The sequence below is a fragment of the Cucurbita maxima genome, unplaced genomic scaffold (genome assembly GCF_002738345.1).
Source record: "Cucurbita maxima cultivar Rimu unplaced genomic scaffold, Cmax_1.0 Cma_Scf00001, whole genome shotgun sequence".
Taxonomy (NCBI): Eukaryota; Viridiplantae; Streptophyta; class Magnoliopsida; order Cucurbitales; family Cucurbitaceae; genus Cucurbita; species Cucurbita maxima.
Window position 1 is genome coordinate 9932298 of NW_019272017.1, and position 20053 is coordinate 9952350.

Below are 20053 nucleotides of genomic sequence, written 5' to 3' on the forward strand. Positions count from 1 at the left end.
AACACCAAACCTAGCTATCTCACCTAGCAGCCGCCGACTGATACTGATTGGAACTCTAGCTATTGTCTTGTATAGAACACAATATCTCCAGTGTATTAGTTATTGAAGTCTCTATTCTTGTTCGTTAGTGTCATTAAACCTTCAGTCCATGTCATCTGTCAACTTTGCAATCTATGTTTGTTGACTTCGTTTGTGTTCCACTTTGTTCCCTACCCTCTCCGTCAGTCTCTATGACATTCAACTCTGGGTTGAAATAGATCACACGCCCCTATTATTCAACATTGAGTGTTTATTCGAGCATGCCATTGATTGTCATCGGAACAACGCACCTGCCTCTAATCATGGCATGTTTGTCACAGCTTTGTCTGTTTGTAGCGCCTGTTTGTTGGCATTTGCTGCTTTCTTTCTTTTCTTTTTTTTTCTTTTCTTTTTTTATTTCAAGTTGTTCAAGGTTTTTCACTATAACCTAATATCAAGATCAGGTCTGGGTCTGATTCAGTTCTAGGTCAGGTCTAGTTGGGTTTGGTTTAGATTTGGTTCGATTTACATTCTGGTTTATCTTATTCTGTGTTTTGCAAGTTGGTTTGGTTTAATCTGATTTGTTTTAAAATCTCATAGTTGACATGTATTTTATTATTTCTATTACTCGCTACTTGCTACCATGTCGAGCATATTCATCAAACTTTTCCTTGGCACAACCAAGTATTTATCCTCGCGTCTTCTCTGGTCGCAAAACCATTATACTTAATCCCAGCTTGTTGATTGAGTTGTATAAATTTGAGGTTTCCTCTCCCCTCAATGAATAAGAAAAACTTCTCTCCCATACATAACTTCATGGTATCAAGGCCTTGAATTTCTTTAAGCCCTAGCTTCGTCGTCAGACTAACCTTCTTTCCAAGACAGTCACTCATCCACAGACAAAGCCGAAACTCTCAGTCTCGGTCATCCCATTCACCATCACTCATCTCAATCTCGAAACCTTCGTATGCCATTGTTGTCGCCTCATGGATCTGCCTTAGTGTCGTTGTCGCTCACCTTAAAATACTAGCCACCTTCACCACTACCTTCATTAGATGTTGTCGTCGTTGTTGTCATTGTTACAGTCACCACTTCTGCCGCCACTGCTAAGATTTTTTAGGAGATGAAAAGTTCTGAAGAATCCCTTTTGAATGTTTAGCTTCTTCTTGTGGAAAAATATCACCAATAGAATAGAGAGGATTAACCACATTAGGACGGAAAACAGTAATCCTATCATGATCAATGAAATTTATTGGTTTTAAGGCATCCTAATCTTTCAAATTAAGAAGTGGATCATGCACTAAAGGTGCCTTAGAGCTAACGACTACTTCATTCAACTTATCTTCATACGACAAAATAAATTCTTCATCTTCCATTGCCTTTTTTATCCTCCTTAAATCCATTAAATTTGTAAAGTTTCTGAATGATAATTCACGTTGAAGTCAATTACTCAGACTTGAAGGGTCAACCGAAGCTATATCACCAAATCGTAGATAGTATCTCATACCTGAAGGAGTCTTTAATTCTTCAACAGCTTGTAACTTCTCCTTCGTCTTCTGCAATTCAGATTTTAAGGCCTCTATAGTCTGTTTTGCCTCATTATCGACAGCGAGGGTATTCACCATTCGTAGAACCTTTGTATTTGTTGAGGAAAAATCACCATGTCCTAACTGGAAGAAGAAAGAACACATCAATTTCCAATCAGTTACTGGGTCAACAAGCTCCGTGCTATTCAATTAAGTTTGGCTCATGAGACAAGCACCATGAAACTGAAAAACATTTAGAAAATAGAAAAAACCACCCAACCTATATAAGTAGTTAAATCACACCTCAAACTGAAAGTTTGATCAATCAGGCCCCTAAACTTACAAAATAATTGTAATTAAATTTAATTACAAAATGCACAAACCACCATCCCTAAGCTATTATCCCTAATCCCTGAACTATTGTTCCAATCAAACCCTCAAGCTATAGATTTTTTACAATCAAACTCAAAATTCGCTACATCAATTTTTTGTTTTCTTAAATCAAGAAAGCAACTCCACATCAGCTTGAAAGCCAAATTTTTAATGATTAATACTATTGTTCTTAGATTTTATACCATTAAATCTACCATTCAACCTAATTAAGCTGATAGATTATGGTAAAGTTAATTATATCAATATTTCAACACTCCCCCTGCTTGAAAATTTGTAAAAGACGCAATGACATCACAGGAGTTCGAACACAAGACCTCTTGTTCTAATACCTTGTTAAATCCCGACTCAATTCAACAACTTAAGCTGATAGGTTATAGTAAACTTAGTTGTATCAATAGTTCAACATATAATGTTATGAATGCAAGGTTGTTGTCAGTTTATATTGACCTCTCCACCAACTTGATGTTAAGAATGCAAGGTTGAAGGTAGTGTTGAAAAATACAAAGTTAGTTGCTAGAGGTTTTACTCATATTCATGGGATTGATTATCAAGAAATGTTTTTGCTTACGGCTAAAATTAGCTCTATTAGAGTGCTTTTGTTTGTGGCAGCCAATTTAGATTGGTCTTCCCACCAACTTGATGTTTTTTTTAACAAGAAACAACTTCTCATTATAAAATGGAAATGAAAAAAATGTTCAAGGGAAACAAACTCCTAAAGGAAGTGAAAAAGAAAGAAAAAACAACGATAGAAAATACAAAAAAAGAGAAAAAAAGAACCGAAGGTAAAAGACTCATTCGTGTTTGTATTTCTACCTATGGTCAGAATCATCTGCAAACCGAAGGTAGTTTTAGAAAGGATAAGGATATTGAAGACAGAGGAGAGTCGAGAAAATTTATTAACAAATTAATTATGAAACTTCAACTTATAGGAAGCAAAAATAACAATATGTAAATAAACCTACAAACTAATACAACTAATAGAATGGAAGCTGGTAATAAAACTACCTCAAATACATATGTTTTACTCAAATCATCTTCCATCACAAGAGTCACAACTTGAATACGTATGGAGTCTAGAACAGTTTTTAAATATTTAAGATATTATGATTTGCAATCCTTACAATAACTTTGTTACATACCTTCGACTCCAACAGAGAAATTTCAGAACGGAGCCGATCAGAATCCCTCTCCAACGACTTTATTCTTTTTGCTTCGTTATTTAATCTCTCATTCAACAACCTTAGCTCATCATGTTGACGGCCATTAACCTGTTTCTGCTCATGCAAGTTACTTTCTAATTCTTTAATATACCAATCTTTCTTTGCAAGGGCTGAGTCTAGTTCCTGTAAGATCGAACAGAACACAGACACAAAGACCTTCAGAAGACTAGCATGAAGTTAGCTTGTGAAACAATGATAATGTGGAAACCTGAGAAATAGTTTCACTTGTTGTCTTAGCCTCCGCATCACCATTTTTCAGACTCTTCAACTCATTTACCAGACTTTTCAATTTATCCCTTTCTTCAGTAGCCACAGAGAGCTGAAATAAAAAGAATACTTATTTTAAAAAATATAATCATTGAAAATATAATCAATATTTGTTTCTTCCTATTTTAATATACTTATTGTTTTCTATCTACACACACACACAGCTTAACCTCTTAGGTGATCCAGAATCTTTAGTAGTAGTTATATGGTAAATACTACTGAAACTATATGCACATACTAAGTAGGGTAACCATAAGTGCCCAAACGAAAGATACGTGGAAGGATTATAGTAGGCTAACAGTAAAAATCTAATCGTTTAAGAATAAAAAAATTTATAAAAAAAAAAAAAAAAATAGGAACAGAGATTCTCGAAGAGGTCTGAATTTTCTGAGCAGGCAGATAGACATGATACAAGATAAAGGTGAAAAACCTTGATCAGGTCTTAATTAACACTGATATTCACATGCCGATAAAACATATACAAAACATAATGTGAATCTACACCAAGTATAAAGAAACCAAAAAAAAAAAAAAAAAAAAAAATTGGAATTTCATAGAAACATTAAACAGAATGGTGACTAATTCAAATGAGGTTTTATGTCATGCTACCACGTCTACTTTTTCATAAAGGATAGTTTCTAATTACAAGTGAATTCTACTGAACTATACTTCCTACCAACTAAAATCAAAACAATTAATGGTGAATTCATCTAATCAAACATTGAAAACGTTAATGGAAAAGAAAATACAATATCTATATCTATATCTATATCTCTATATCTATATCTATATATATATATATATATCAAGCATATAGAAAGAAATAGGTGCACCAGTTGAGACAAATTAAGTGATAATCAACATTCAGAATATAGTTAATTTTAAAGCATCTTCATAGCCTTTAATAACAAAAGAGATGGCGACTGACTTTTCTTCTACTACAATTGTTAACAAGTGGGAGGCGTACTAGTAAACGTTGAAAAAAAAAGATAAAGAAGACATAAGCACAAAAACTGTGATAGTAATATTTCAGGAGGTAACAGACTCTTGAAGAATTTAATTTAGTATCAAATTGGTATTCGGTAGCAAAAGCCTACAGAAACATAATTTTATGATGGATTTTTTTTTCTTTTTTTTGGTTATTTCTCATTTAACAAATGAAAAGTTACAAGTTATCTTGAAAAAAAGTGGACAAAATCTTACAAGCAATTCATTCTGCTGAGTTTCCAACTTTAATGCTTCAATCTTTTCCTTTGCAAGTGTAGCCTCACTTTCGGCCTTTTGTTTATCAGTTTGAGCAGCATCCAGTGCTACTTCCAATTGTTTCAAGCGAGCATTCACCTCACCCATCTTTATTGTGTTATCGATTACCTCCCTGGTTTAGATATTGGTACAAACGAAGCAATTAAAATTATTGAGAAAAGGAAAAGATTACAAGGGAAAAAAAATAAAGAGAGCCCCCTTCTACTGAATTTACCGATCCATATTTACTCTCATAATAGCTATGGTAAGCAAGAGAGGTTTAATTTTGTTTTTTCTTCCCTTATTTGCAATTGGTCTTTCTTCTACATGAGCAGACAATATATTATTTACAAAATAAAATATAGCTTCCTTTTCATCACAAATTAAGCAATACATTAAGCACAATTGGAACTGAGGGAAGCACTAGAAGATGGAGATGGTTGACAATAATTAAAAATAAACTCACTTACTTTTGGAGGGAAGAAATCTTATTTGGTATATCTTCATAAGTTGTAATGCCAGGGATGTCCTTGATTAACAATTCCCGGCGTGTCAATTCGTCCTCTAGATTCTTTACACTTAATTGAATGTCTTGCAATTTAGACAACTCTGATTCTGCTCTCTCCCTTCTGGCTTTTTCTTCTAATAGCTTCTCCTTCAATAATCCAATATCTCCGAGAGATGATTTCAACTTCCTAGCTTCTCTCACTTCAAATTCCTAGGAAGACATCCAAAAAACAAAATATATATATAATATATATATTGTAGTTGAAAAGTAACATGGATATTGCATACATGTTTTTTTTTTTTAAAAAAAACAAAACTAATGTAGATAGTCAGTTAGTTATCATCTGTTGCATAATTTAGAAATTATCTATTCTAGTTATTTTATTTCATCAAATTACTTGATGTAGTATATCTCCAATTTAAACTAATATATAATGTTAAAATTAAAGACAACCTTCGGAGAATTTTCATTTAGCTTGAACTACTAGATCTAATTTGTTCAAAAAATTGTGGGGAAAAATATAGCTTTAACTGCAAAATCATTAGCATTAGCCATTCTAGAGCAAAAAGGTCGACTTTTATGTGCATTCTCGCATGCAAATTAATTACAAGGAGCAAACTTAATTCAAGAAAGTTATCAACTAATTATAAGCAAATGCCCCACAAAAATCACGATAAATAATATCTTCACATACAAGTTTTTCAATTTTATAGGAAAGAGAAAAACTAGCTATAGTAAACATTAAGATTAAATCAAAGAAGAAGAAAACCCTACATAGTTCCTAAGCTCTTCTTGCAGATGCTTAATCAAAATATTGCTTTCCTTGCTTGTACCTTCATTGACTGTAAAAGATGCTAATTTCTTCTCTAGTTCACTCTTCTGGCATAAACACTGGAAAGTAACAATACCACCACGAAATATAAAAACATTGAAGTCATAATACTATTAGAAGATCATAAACAAAAAGAAACTTATCAAAGAAGAAATAATGAAATATTAACAAGTGAAACAATGAAAGTACAAAATAATACTACAAAATATGAAAAGATTTAACTTTATGGAATTATTTAATTTGGAAACATGACTCTTATAAAATAATAATAATAATTTGGAAACATGACTCCACTCTCTCCAGAAAAATATCTTATCCATGGCTACCTCTACAAGCACCACCGTAGATAAGCACTTCCAGTCTCTCATGACAACAACTATTAAGCAAAAGTTCTCCATCGGAACCGACAAATAGATATAGGGGCTCTCGAGTCAAAATTTCATAAACCACTAGAGACAAAGCTCCCTTCATTTCTATACACTCGTCTTGTCTAAAATGGCTATGTATAACTTCCTCAACTCTCCTCACAACCTCTCAGAACCTCTCAGAACCAAAAATCTTAATTTTGTAATGATGAGCAAACCATATGGTTGGAGAAGTCTACTAACCGTAAAGGTAGGTTAGCATAAATCAACAAGTTAAAAAAGAAAGGAAGAGGTATCGACAAAATTTTAGTTCCTATTGGAGAAGAAAGAATGGGATGGAAGGCTTGGTATCAAGTAGGACCCTACCCTTTTAAGATTAGGTTTCTTCCCCGCTGACATATGGGATTTGGAAAATATTAAATTCATAGGTCATGCGTGTGGAAGATATCTTGAAAATTTGTCTGAAACAACATCATGAATGGATATAATGGAAGCGTCTTAAAAGATTCAGAAAATGGGCTTGGTTTTATTTTAATTGAATCGAGATTTCCATCTTCATCCAAAACACATTTTCATCAAGTTCAACCCTTTTTCATAGCTGATAACCACTTTAGTTATATGACCAACGTTCCTGGCCCAATCCTGTCGATGAGAGACTTCAATAGAGGGACACAACGACCAAAAATGATTGCAAATGGGTACCTTGATAAACCCTATGATAGACACAAGTTGTACCTCAACAGAAAAGCTTGGCACCATTTTGACATTTCCCTTCCACTTTCTACTTTTTCCCTATACTTGCTTGAGGTCGTATCCTAAACCTAATGCCACTTCATTTCTTCCCTCAACCCTAAAACCAGGCTTATTGATGTTTATATCCATCTTGATATTTGACGCACCCACCCTTGATAATGACCCTTCCATAGCACAATCCATCCGATCAGACCCATCTTTGAGTTGGAACCTACCCAAGTTTGATATGCCCAACCTGCCAAATCTTAACATAAAACCCTTACTCATAGACCTCTTACCTCTTGATTATTCATTCTCTTTACTCGACCCGACCTTACTAAAAGCCCTAACAAAACAGTCATTAACCTTAATACCTGACCATCCTTTCTCGTCACCAACACCAAGAACTCAACCTTGTCCATCAAGAAGATTCTGACCCTGATACTTTCCCTTCAGTCCCTACCCATCTGAAACCATCAAACCATCCTCCTTGGCAATTATCCCCACTGCAGGGGCTTTATGTATACTAGTCCTCTGATGCTTGATTAATCCAATTGGGACAAATTATCCATGATAATGATCCTCAATCTTTGGGTCCTTCAATCTACCTTCACCACCTAGTCCCCTTGCTTGAAAAATGCACTTTTGTATTCTACCCACTCCATCAAAAACAAAGAAGTCTAAAACCATCAAAAAGCAAACTAAATACGTCAAGGAACTAACCAAACATGTCACTACTCTAAATTATAGGAAATCTGCCTCCAAACAGGCCAAAGGTAGGAATTCATCATCTTTATGGTCATTATCTAATCAAATTTTCATGGATTGGGATCATGATGGAAGTGAGCTTTTGTTAAATCCCTCATCCTCAAGCATAATCCAACAGTTTTTATCCTTTCAAGAATCAAAATTGGCGTTTGCCAATAGGCTTTCAAATCCCTTTGGAGCTCTCGTCAAAATGTCGGGTCAGCCTTAGATGTTGTTGGTTCTTCGGCCATAATCATTACTATGTGGAGCCACCAATCCTTTGTGGCATTAGAAGTTACCAAAGGTGAATACTCCCTTTCAATTCATATTTCCCTCACAGGTGGGTATTACCTTTTGGTTGTCAGATATGTTCCCCAACTAATGGGTATTATTTTTTGGTTTTCAGATATATACTAACATTACAATTAAAAAGAGATGGCACCTTTTTGGCAAGAATTTAGTTATCTGTCTTTCCAATATTCAGTTTTTTGGATGTTGGAGGTGATTTTAAAGTCACTAGATGATCCTTTGAAAAATCCAATGTAGGTCGTCCAACAAGAAACATGACTATTTAGCTCCTTCCTTCAATCTTCCTCGTTGAAATTCCTCTCCAAAATGGAAGGTACACATGGTAAGACTAACAAGATTACCTCGTTTTCAGTCGGATTGACTAGTTCTCTATACCAGAAAAGGTGATTGAAAATTCGACAAATGCATTGATTAAAAAACTTGTAAGACCTACTTGGATCACTTTTCAATCCTTTAGGATTAACCCTCCGACGCTCATCTTCCTTGAATCCTCATTGAAATTCCTCTTAAAAATGGAAGGTACACATGGTCAAACTAACAAGATTATCTTGTTTTCACTTGAATTGACTAGTTCTCTGTACCAGAAAAGGTGATTGAAAATTTTACAAATGCGTTGGCTAAAAAACTTGTGGGACCTACTTAGGATTACTTTTCAATCCTTTTAACCCCCCGACATTCATCTTCCTTGAATCTTCCTCATTGAAATTCCTCTTCAAAATGGAAGGCACATGGTCAGACTAACAAGATTATCGCGATTTCACTCGGATTGACTAGTTCTCTATACCAGAAAAGGTGATTGAAAATTCGACAAATTGTGAGATTTACTTTGGATCACTTTTCAATCCTTTTAACCCTCCGACATTCATCTTCCTTGAATCCTCCTCATTGAAATTCCTCTTCAAAATGGAAGGTGCACATGGTCAGACTAGCAAGATTATCTCGTTTTCACTCGGATTGACTAGTTCTCTATACCCAAAAAGGTGATTGAAAATTTGACGAATGCGTTGATTAAAAAACATGTGAGACCTACTTTGGATCATTTTTCAATCCTTTTAATCCTTCAACATTCATCTTGAGATCCTAATCCCTTTCAATTTGAAAATATGTGGTTACAACATTCTTCTCTCCTCCCTTCGGTGCAGCTACTAAACAAGTGGAAAGAACACCATTCTTAGAGGCTAGTCAAGTCATGGTTTCATTCAGAAACTTAAATGACTCAAAACTGTTATTAAGTAGTAGAGTAAGAATGCATTTGGCCGCATCATTACCCAAAAGAATCAGGCTTATGTAAAAATTCTCTCATTGAAATCATAATAGAGGAACTAGGGTATTTTCGTCCTAATCATAAAATCCTAAGTAATGCTTTGAAAGAGCAACTTCTGGTGTTGCCAAAGAAGAGAATTTCAATGCAAAAATTTCGCTCATGCTCAATTTTATGAAAGAACCTATCAAGATCTATATTTGAACAATGTTATTGTAACTTCCTCTGGTTCGGAGTAGAAAGCTTGCTCCTTTTGTAATTTAATCTTATAATGAAATGTTTCATACCTAAATAATAATAGCAATAGTATTATTAATGTTGCAAGTCTATTAGACTGCTGTCTTTTCTTACTTTTTTAGAGAATTACATGTCCATTTTATAGGGAGAAAGGCTAACTAAATCTAAATCAATAGATAATCTAAATTCCCTAGGTAATCTAAATAAATCCCTAGATACTAGGTAACAAGATAAGATAAATCTAAATAAATATTTCTTAAATTAAGGTTTTTTCTTCAACATTCCCCCTCAAGCTGAGGAAATAGATATTATCTATTCCCAGCTTGGATACTAACTCATGAAACGTTGAGTTATGAAATCCCTTGGTTAGTATGTCTGCTAATTGAAGCTGAGAGTGCACATAACTAATGCGTACTATTCCCTCCTCTAATTTCTCCTTGATAAAATGTCGATCAATTTCAATATATTTTGTCCTATCATGCTGGATAGGATTATGTGCAATATTGATGACTAATTTGTTGTCGCAGTACAACTTTATCGGACCTTCTCCCTTAATTTGTAGTCATCAAGAATTATCTTCAACCATAAGAGTGCACATAGCTCTTGTGTAATACCTACAAATTCTGATTTAGCAGATGATCTAACCACCACATTTTACTTATTACTCCTCCACGTTACGAAATTACCTCCAAGAAAGGTATAATACCACATAATAGATCTTTTGTCTACTATTGATCCAACATAGTCAACATCAGTGTAAGCTTTCAATGCAAGGAAATTATTTCGTTTGAACAAAATTCCTTCTCCTGAAGTACCTTTCAGATAACGTAACACTCTATATGTTGCATGAAGGTGAGGCTCCCGCGGATCATACATGAATTGGCTAATTACACTTACTGAGTGTGAGCTAGATATATTAGTTTTCCCACTAGTCTTTAGTACATTTCTCCGTCCACTGTAGGTTCTTCTTTTGACTCACCCAATTTCTGATGTGGATCCACTAGTGATGGGGCAAGTTTACATCCGTTTTTCCCTGTTTCCATTAATAAATCCATCACATACTTTTCTGTGATATGAAAATGCCCTGGGTGAGTATGCTTACTTTAATACCTAGAAAGTATTTTAGCCTTTCAAGTTCCTTGATCTCAAATTCTTTCATCAATCCCCTACTGATTTCACATTTTTCTTCTTCACTTTTTTCTTCTTCATTATCTTCAGTGACTATGATGTCATCTACATATACTAGAAGCACTGTAATTCCCTTTGTTTCTGAGTGCTTGATAAAGAGAGTGTGATCTCCTCAACTTTGCTTATACCTAAAGTCTTTCATCACCTCCCTTGGTGATTGTTTTAGTCCATACAAGGCTTTTCTTAATTTGCATACTTTACCTTGTGTTTTCAAACCAAGGAGGAATGTCCATGTAGATTTCCTCATCTAGATCGCCATGAAGAAGTGCATTCTTGACATCAAACTGCGTGAGCTACCAATTTAAGTTTGCAGCTAAGGATAACAATATTCTTACGTGTTAATCTTTGCAACTGGGGCAAATTTCTTCATTCATAGCATCCTGTCATTCCCTTTTGTATTGATTCTGAAATGACTTTCCTTCTGGCATATACTTGAGAGAACAACGATTCTAGTAATGGAGGTGGAACATATGGTTTAATTGGTAGCTTGAGAAATGAATACATTGCCTACCCCTGCAATGATGGCACTGGTTCCATTTGCCATTGTAATTTTTCGATTATTCAAGCATGGTTTATATGCTTTAAAATATTGGGAGTGAAGAGTTATGTGGTCAGTTGCACCAGAGTTTATAATCCAAGAATTATCCATGTTCATCTCTAAAGAATTTATACAAAAGGTGAATGAAGACTTACCTAAGATTGTCAAGGCATTGGAGCTCGATATTCTGTTGAGGGAGTCCAATAATACCCACAATCTCGTAATCTCTTCACTATTGAATCCACTAGTCTCCACAGTTTCTCCATTCATCGTTGGGAGGTTTTCCATTCAACTTCTAACAACTCTCCTTTGTGTGTTGCGGTTTCTTGCCGTGAATACACCATTACCTTTGTTACTCTTCCATAGGTAGTCTCTTCCATTGGTATGCATTGGGTGGAAGCACTTGTGGTAATCTATGCAGATATAGAAAGGGCCAAATGGATATGGAGGATACGGATATGCGGCACTTATGTTGGATATGGGGAAAAGATAAAATGTTTTAGATATGGGCTGATAGAAATTTGGCTTGCAGTGGGCTTCTTGAAGAGTTTAAGTTAATATTGGGCTTAGGATTTGTAAATAGTTGGTTTGGAAACTGAAGCGAAAACCCACCGTGGGTTAGGATTTCAAAACAGTAGGATCGAAAAAAACAGGGGAGAGTGGCTTGGGATTTCAAAGCACAGCCGGATTTGAAAGCAAAGCAGTGACTATTGGATATTGCGGTTGGGCTTGATGAAGTGAGGAAAAAAAAACATGTAAATGCTTGCGGAAGTATTGCGGTGATGGAAGGCTTGTGGTGATGGAAGGCTAAATATTCTTGCGGTGATGATTTGAATAAGCTGGTAGATTTGAGGCAGCTTGCAGAAGCATAGGCAGAAGCAGAGTTGAGTAGAGGCAACTTTTTTTTTTTCTTCACAATTGGAATGAAATTGGTCAATATGAATGAAAATTGATCACGGAGACGCAGCCTTCAAATGAAACTTGATCATGATCGATGATGGGCAGGAATGAAGGCTTCTACGATTGAGTTAGGATTTTAGTTCTAATCAAAATTTTCAAGATAGAAAAACTCTGATACCATGTTGCAAATATAAATTAGAGGGCTGTTTTTCTTTTTTTTTTTTTTTAGAGAATTACATGTCCTTTAAGAGGTAAAAAGGCTAACTAAATCTAAATCAACAGATAACTTAAATTCCCTTGATACTCGGTAATCTAAATAAATCCCAAGATAATAGGTAACAAGATAAGATAAATCTAAGTAAATCACTAATGCTCGGTAATAATATATAAATAAGATTAACTACTTCTCTCGTTGAATGAGATTATATTATTATTCCTTCAATCAAGGTTTGTTCTTCAACCATTATAATAACCTCCTAAGTTGGTCTAATAACCATTAGGGCAAGCAAAAAAGGGTAAAGGACAATGAATTTTTATGGGTTCAAACTCCATAGGAGCCACCTACTTAAAGAAACCAGTTCAGGTATACACATTGCAAGTTTAATGGATACTCACAATATAAAGACATAAAAAGAGAGATGTTGAATTACAATAAGGTAGAATAAGAAATAGAGAATAAGACAATAAGGTAGAATAAGAAATAGAGAATAAGACATCCTAGTAAAATTCTCTCAGAAAACCTAACACAAATAATCACGAAGGCAACAGACCTCATTGAGTTGCTTCTTCAAATCTTCCAACTGCTCTTTTAGTAGCTCAGATTCCTTCTCAGCATTACTAGCTCTGCAAACCATCTTTTCCAGCTACAATAAAGATCATCAAGACAAGTTAAACGGTTTAGTCTTCCATGAAGATCAAACAAATGTTGCTTGACATTTAATAAGAGAATTTTATATGTTCAGCAAGAATTCTTTCGAGGAATGTGATTGATAAGTGTCAACTTACATCTGCATTTATCCTTGAAACAGAAAGTTTTGATTCTCCTTTTAACTGCGCAAGCTCACCATGAAGACGTTTCCTTTCTCTTTCTATGCTTTCAGAAAAATGGTTTAATTTATCTTCTAAGAGTTTAGCTTTCTCTTCTGACAATGCAATTGAAGACTCAGCTTTCATCCGAAGGTTTGCTTCCTTTTGCAACTTTACCTAAATTCAAAAAGAAAGAGATTAATAGAGCATCATGTACGGTTTTAGTGACCAATATGATAAACATGTACATAATGATGAGTCTGATGCAGAATCTGATATCAGTTTGAGAAGTGTGGATTCAGAATTACGGCCAACTTTTTTAAAAACAAGAAATAACTTCTCACTAATATAATAAAAAGGAATAACTGTTCAAGGATACAAACTCCCAAAGGGAATGAAATGAACAAGAAAAAATACAAAACAGTAAATACATCCACGTAAGGATTTAACCATGAAAATAAACAAGGAAAAAACAAAAAACTTTTCAATATCTTCACCCGAAAGACTTGGAGAGCTAGCAAACAAAAACTGAAGCTATGAAAAAGGCCACCACCAAACACTTAAAACCAAAAGCTACTACAACCTTCCGATGAAAATCATGAATCGACCTCCAACTTTGCAACCAAGCATACGAATCAGCTGCAATGCTCATATAAATTAAACAAGGTCAACAGACCAACGAGCTCAGTGACACAATCGCACTTTTGAAGGCAGCGGACTAGCGATTGTGCGGCACTCACTTTCCAATAACAAGTGAGCTAAGCCAATTTGTTCTTGCGTCGCCTACGGCCAAGCGACGTATGATCGAGCCTCTAGCCTCGGTTTTAAAAGAAGGTTTTAGAAAACGAGGGTAGAGAGAGATTTTAGAACGAGAGATTTTTGACAGAGATGTTATATAAGCAAGCAAGAGAGAGATAACAACGGCTTAGCATATATAACCTTGGGTAGGGAGAAGTTGAAAACTAGTCATATCCCCCTATAGTACATTCTGAGGCATTTCATGTCTGGCAGGCCTAGACATGATATTTTTGAGGCGTCATACGCCCTAAAACTACAAAAGTAAAAACACTAGAATGAAAAGACATGACAAGGGTTTGGCTTGCCATGGGCAACACGCCCTGGACGAGCACCGTGACATCCTCCCCCACCTAATTGGTTGACGTCCCTGTCAACCGACTACTTTCAAACCTTGCGATGCGGGTGGCGGCGGAGTTCAGATCTTCGGCGCATTCCCAGCTGGTTTCCTCTGTAGGGAGATTCTTCCATTTGACAAGGAATTCACGAATCGTCCGTACAGGTTTTCCTATCTTCCTAACCCTGTCGGCAAGGATTTCCTCTACTTCTTTTGTTTCTTTTTGCCTCAGATCGATGCTCGGTCTCATGATTGCATTTCGTTGGTCGTCGTCTGGGTCAGGGTGGTATGGCTTCAAGTTGCTCACATGAATTACTGGGTGGATTTTCATCCATGCGGGTAGTGCAACTCGGTAGGAGGTAGTCCCGATATTTTTAAGGACTTCAACCGGGCCTTCATATCTTCGAATTAGTCTCTGGTCCTTTCGGCTGCGAAATCTGATCTGTTCTGGTTTCAGCTTGATGAGAACTTGATCTCCTGCTCGGAATTGAAGGGGGCGACGCTTCTTGTCCGCCCACTTTTTCATATGCTTGGAAGCCTTCTCTAAATATGCCCGAGCTATATCCGTTGTCTGCTTCCATTCTCTTGTAAAGTTGTGAGCTTGAGGGTTTTTCCCTGCATAAGGATGATCAATAGTATGGGGTAAGGCCAGTTGTCGTCCACTTAAAATTTCGAAGGGACTCTTTCTCGTTGACGAGCAGGTTTGACAATTGAAGCAAAATTGGGCGACATCTAATAGTTGTATCCAGTTCTTCTGGCGAGCGTCGATGAAGTGACGTAAGTATTCTTCGAGCAAGCAATTGAACCGTTCTGCCTGTCCATCGGTTTAAGGGTGATAACTCGAGGAGATGTTTAAGGTTGTTCCCAAGAAGGCGAATAACTCAATCCAGAATGTCCCAATGAATCTGTCATCCCTATCACTGATGATGCTCAACGGAATGCCCCATAACTTTACAACGTGTTTGAAAAATAGTTGGGTTGTGAGTTCGGCGAGCATAATTTGGGAGTGGGGATGAATGTCGCATATTTTGAGAATCGGTCGACAATAACCAAGATAGCGTCATATTCCCCGACTTTCGGGAGGTGTGTTATGAAGTTCAGAGATACACTTTCCCAGGGTCTTGTTGGCACAGGTAGAGGTTCCAAGAGTCTTGAGACTTTGGCTTTCTCGACTTTGTCCTGTTGACAGATGAGGCACATCTTGGTGTATTGCATGATGTCGTCTCGCATGTTTGGCCAGAAGTACCCCTTTTTTATTAGGGCGTACGTTCTTTGCCACCTAGGGTGTCCGGCCCATAATGTATCATGACATTCCTGAATGAGCTTCTTCCTCAGTTCTCCCGTTCTTGAGACATACAATCTGTTTCCTTTTGTTATCAGAAGGTCTCCCTCAACCCAAAACTGTCGTGTTTTCCCAGCTTTAGCTAGTTCGACGACGGCTTTGGCCGATGGGTCTTTGTGTAAATGTTCCTTGATGATGTCGCGCATCGATCCATCGATCTTACTTGAGTGAATATGAGCTAACATGCACAGGGCCGCATGTTCGCCCTTCCGACTCAGTGCGTCGACTGCTTGATTACTCTTTCCTGCTTTGTGTTCGAACTTGAAGTCGAATTCGGCCAACGACTCCTCCCACCGGACTTGTTTTGCCGTCAATTTTGGTTGATCAAAGAAGAGGCAAATGGCGCTGTTATCCGTCTTCACTACGAACTGTGATCCTGACTTCAACCAACGACTCCTGCCACCGGGCTTGTTTTGCCGTCAATTTTGGTTGAGCAAAGAAGTGGCAAATGGCGCTGTTATCTGTCTTCACTACGAACTGTGATCCCAAGAGATACTGTCTCCAGACTCGAAGGCAATGGACTACAGCCAGCATTTCTTTCTCGGAGACAGTGTATCTACGTTCGGCGTCATTGAGCTTTCGACTTTCGTAAGCAATGGGGTGGCCTTCCTGAATAAGGACCCCACCTAGGGAAAAGTCGGAAGCATCTGTTTCTATTTCAAATGGCTTTGTAACATCTACCAATCCGAGGACAGGACCCCTCGTCATGGTTGTTTTTAGATCTTCAAAGGCCATTTGACAATCATTGGACCACGACCAAGGGTGGTCTTTCTTCAACAGCTCTGTCAATGGGGCGGCTCGTCGTGAAAAACCTTCGACGAACCGCCTATAGTAGTTGGCTAATCCTAAGAAGGACCGCACATCGGATACGGAAGTAGGAACCTTCCATTCTTGGATAGCTTTTATCTTATCGCTATCCATACTAATCTGTCCACATTTGACGACATGTCCAAGGAAGTTGATGCATGTTTGTGCGAATGCACATTTCTCTTTCTTGACATACAGTTGGTTCTGTCATAGCTAGTCGAACACCAGCTTCAAGTGCACTTCGTGTTCCTCTAGGGTTGTGTTGTAAACCACTATGTCGTCGAGGTATACTATGACAAACTGATCCAAGTATTCGTAGAAAACTTGGTTCATCAACGTGTAGAAAGTAGCTGGGGCGTTTGTCAAGCCAAAGGGCATTACTAGGAATTCGAAGGCCTCATATCTTGTTACACACGTCGTCTTGGGCTCGTCCCCTTCGGCAATACGTACTTGGTAATACCCTGATCGTAAGTCCAACTTCGTGAAGTACTTGGCCACGTGAAGTTGGTCGAACAAGTCGGATATTATCGGCGGCGGATATTTGTTGCGTACCGTCACCTTGTTTAAGGCTTTATAGTCTATGCACAGACGCAACGTCCCATCCTTCTTCTGGAACAGTACGGGGGCTCTATAGGGTGCCTTTGCCGGCGGATGAATCCCGCCTTCAGCAACTCATCCAGTTGCTTCCTTAATTCGGCTACACGAGAACAAGGTCCAAACCCTAGCTGCCGCAATGGCCTGTGCCGAGAGACTCCTAGACTATGAGAACGAAGCGGGATCCCAAAGAAGAATGACACCAGACCCAAACACTAGGGGCAAGACATACAAGCCACCAAGTCATCGAAATGGAAGCCCCAACAGACCGAACGGAGGTAACGACAGACCAAGCGGATGGACGGATAGACCTCCTCAGAACAACCAAGCGGGGACATCTCGAGGACCTTACCATCAAAGGAACCACTCGACGACGCCTTTACAATGCATGCTGTGTAAAGGTCCCCACAAAGTATCTTACTGTCCTCATCCGGCCTCTCTCACTGCACTCCAAGTGTCCATTCAAGAGAGCAATGACGCAAGGGTCGAGACTATGCTAGACAAGAAGGAAGATCAAGACAATCCCCGAATGGGCGCCGCTTAAATTCTTGTCAGCCCTCCAACGGAAGGTCGAACCGAAGGAGATAGTAGAGAAAGGGCTCATGTTCGTAGATGCGACAATAAATTCTCGACCGAGCAAGAGCACTTTGATAGATTCAGGAGCGACCCACAACTTCATCGCCGGTCAAGAAGCCCGAAGATTGGGACTCACCATAGGAAAGGACCCGGAGAAAATGAAAGCTGTCAACTCTGAGGCCTTGCTTATTGTGGGAGTTTCCAAAAGAGTCCCCTTCAAAATAGGGGATTGGACAGGGGAGCTAGATCTTGTCGTAGCTCGCATGGACGACTTTGACGTGGTACTTGGGATGGAGTTCCTCTTAGAACACAAGGTTATCCCAATGCCGCTGGCAAAACGCTTGGTGATCACCGACCGCAACCCCACAGTAATACCTGCAAGCATCAAGCAACCAGGTAATCTTCGAATGATCTCGGCCATACAATTGAAAAGGGGACTCGCACGAGAGGAACCTACATTTATGGCCATACCACTGATGGAAGTAGCGACCACCGAAGAAACTGTCCCAAATGAAATCAAGGAGGTACTAAACAACTATGCTGACATAATGCCAGAGAGCTTACCCCAAACATTACCACCTCGTCGAGGCATTGATCACAAAATCGAACTCACTCCCGGGGTTAAACCGCCAGTGAAGAATGCATACCGAATGGCTCCGCCCGAGCTAGCCGAATTAAGGAAGCAACTGGATGAGTTGCTGAAGGCGGGATTCATCCGCCGGCAAAGGCACCCTATAGAGCCCCCGTACTGTTCCAGAAGAAGGATGGGACGTTGCGTCTGTGCATAGACTATAAAGCCTTAAACAAGGTGACGGTACGCAACAAATATCCGCCGCCGATAATATCCGACTTGTTCGACCAACTTCACGTGGCCAAGTACTTCACGAAGTTGGACTTACGATCAGGGTATTACCAAGTACGTATTGCCGAAGGGGACGAGCCCAAGACGACGTGTGTAACAAGATATGAGGCCTTCGAATTCCTAGTAATGCCCTTTGGCTTGACAAACGCCCCAGCTACTTTCTACACGTTGATGAACCAAGTTTTCTACGAATACTTGGATCAGTTTGTCATAGTATACCTCGACGACATAGTGGTTTACAACACAACCCTAGAGGAACACGAAGTGCACTTGAAGCTGGTGTTCGACTAGCTATGACAGAACCAACTGTATGTCAAGAAAGAGAAATGTGCATTCGCACAAACATGCATCAACTTCCTTGGACATGTCGTCAAATGTGGACAGATTAGTATGGATAGCGATAAGATAAAAGCTATCCAAGAATGGAAGGTTCCTACTTCCGTATCCGATGTGCGGTCCTTCTTAGGATTAGCCAACTACTATAGGCGGTTCGTCGAAGGGTTTTCACGACGAGTCGCCCCATTGACAGAGCTGTTGAAGAAAGACCACCCTTGGTCGTGGTCCAATGATTGTCAAATGGCCTTTGAAGATCTAAAAACAACCATGACGAGGGGTCCTGTCCTCGGATCGGTAGATGTTACAAAGCCATTTGAAATAGAAACAGATGCTTCCGACTTTGCCCTAGGTGGGGTCCTTATTCAGGAAGGCCACCCCATCGCTTACGAAAGTCGAAAGCTCAATGACGCCGAACGTAGATACACTGTCTCCGAGAAAGAAATGCTGGTTGTAGTCCAATGCCTTCGAGTCTGGAGACAGTATCTCTTGGGATCGCAGTTCGTAGTGAAGACGGATAACAGCGCCATTTGTCACTTCTTTGATCAACCAAAATTGACGGCAAAACAAGCCAGATGGCAGGAGTCGTTGGCCGAATTCGACTTCAAGTTCGAACACAAAGCAGGAAAGAGTAATCAAGCAGTCGACGCACTGAGTCGGAAGGGCGAACATGCGGCCCTGTGCATGTTAGCCCATATTCACTCAAGTAAGATCGATGGATCGATGCGCGACATCATCAAGGAACATTTACACAAAGACCCATCGGCCAAAGCCGTCGTCGAACTAGCTAAAGTTGGGAAAACACGACAGTTTTGGGTTGAGGGAGACCTTCTGATAACAAAAGAAAACAGATTGTATGTCCCAAGAACGGGAGAACTGAGGAAGAAGCTCATTCAGGAATGTCATGATACCTTATGGGCCGGACACCCTGGGTGGCAAAGAACATACGCCCTAATAAAAAAGGGGTACTTCCGGCCAAACATGCGAGACGACATCATGCAATACACCAAGACGTGCCTCATCTGTGAACAGGACAAAGTCGAGAAAGCCAAAGTCTCAAGACTCTTGGAACCTCTACCTGTGCCAACAAGACCCTGG

At 38.5% G+C, this 20053-nt stretch overlaps 1 protein-coding gene and 1 long non-coding RNA gene across 3 annotated transcripts in view; one reads left to right on the plus strand and one right to left on the minus strand.

Moving 5' to 3' along the window:
- LOC111493399 overlaps window positions 1–20053 on the plus strand; it is a 631558-nt gene that overhangs the window by 602322 nt on the left and 9183 nt on the right. The gene's annotated exons all lie outside the window — the stretch shown is intronic.
- LOC111492363 (mitotic spindle checkpoint protein MAD1) overlaps window positions 1–20053 on the minus strand; it is a 39299-nt gene that overhangs the window by 4912 nt on the left and 14334 nt on the right. The window contains exons 4-11 of the mRNA XM_023141686.1: window positions 13289–13486; window positions 13054–13146; window positions 5949–6065; window positions 5137–5384; window positions 4628–4799; window positions 3366–3476; window positions 3077–3280; window positions 1526–1688 (exon numbers count right to left, since the gene is read on the minus strand). Of these exons, the coding sequence (XP_022997454.1) occupies window positions 1526–1688; window positions 3077–3280; window positions 3366–3476; window positions 4628–4799; window positions 5137–5384; window positions 5949–6065; window positions 13054–13146; window positions 13289–13486 (1306 nt within the window). The remainder of the gene's footprint in view (window positions 1–1525; window positions 1689–3076; window positions 3281–3365; window positions 3477–4627; window positions 4800–5136; window positions 5385–5948; window positions 6066–13053; window positions 13147–13288; window positions 13487–20053) is intronic.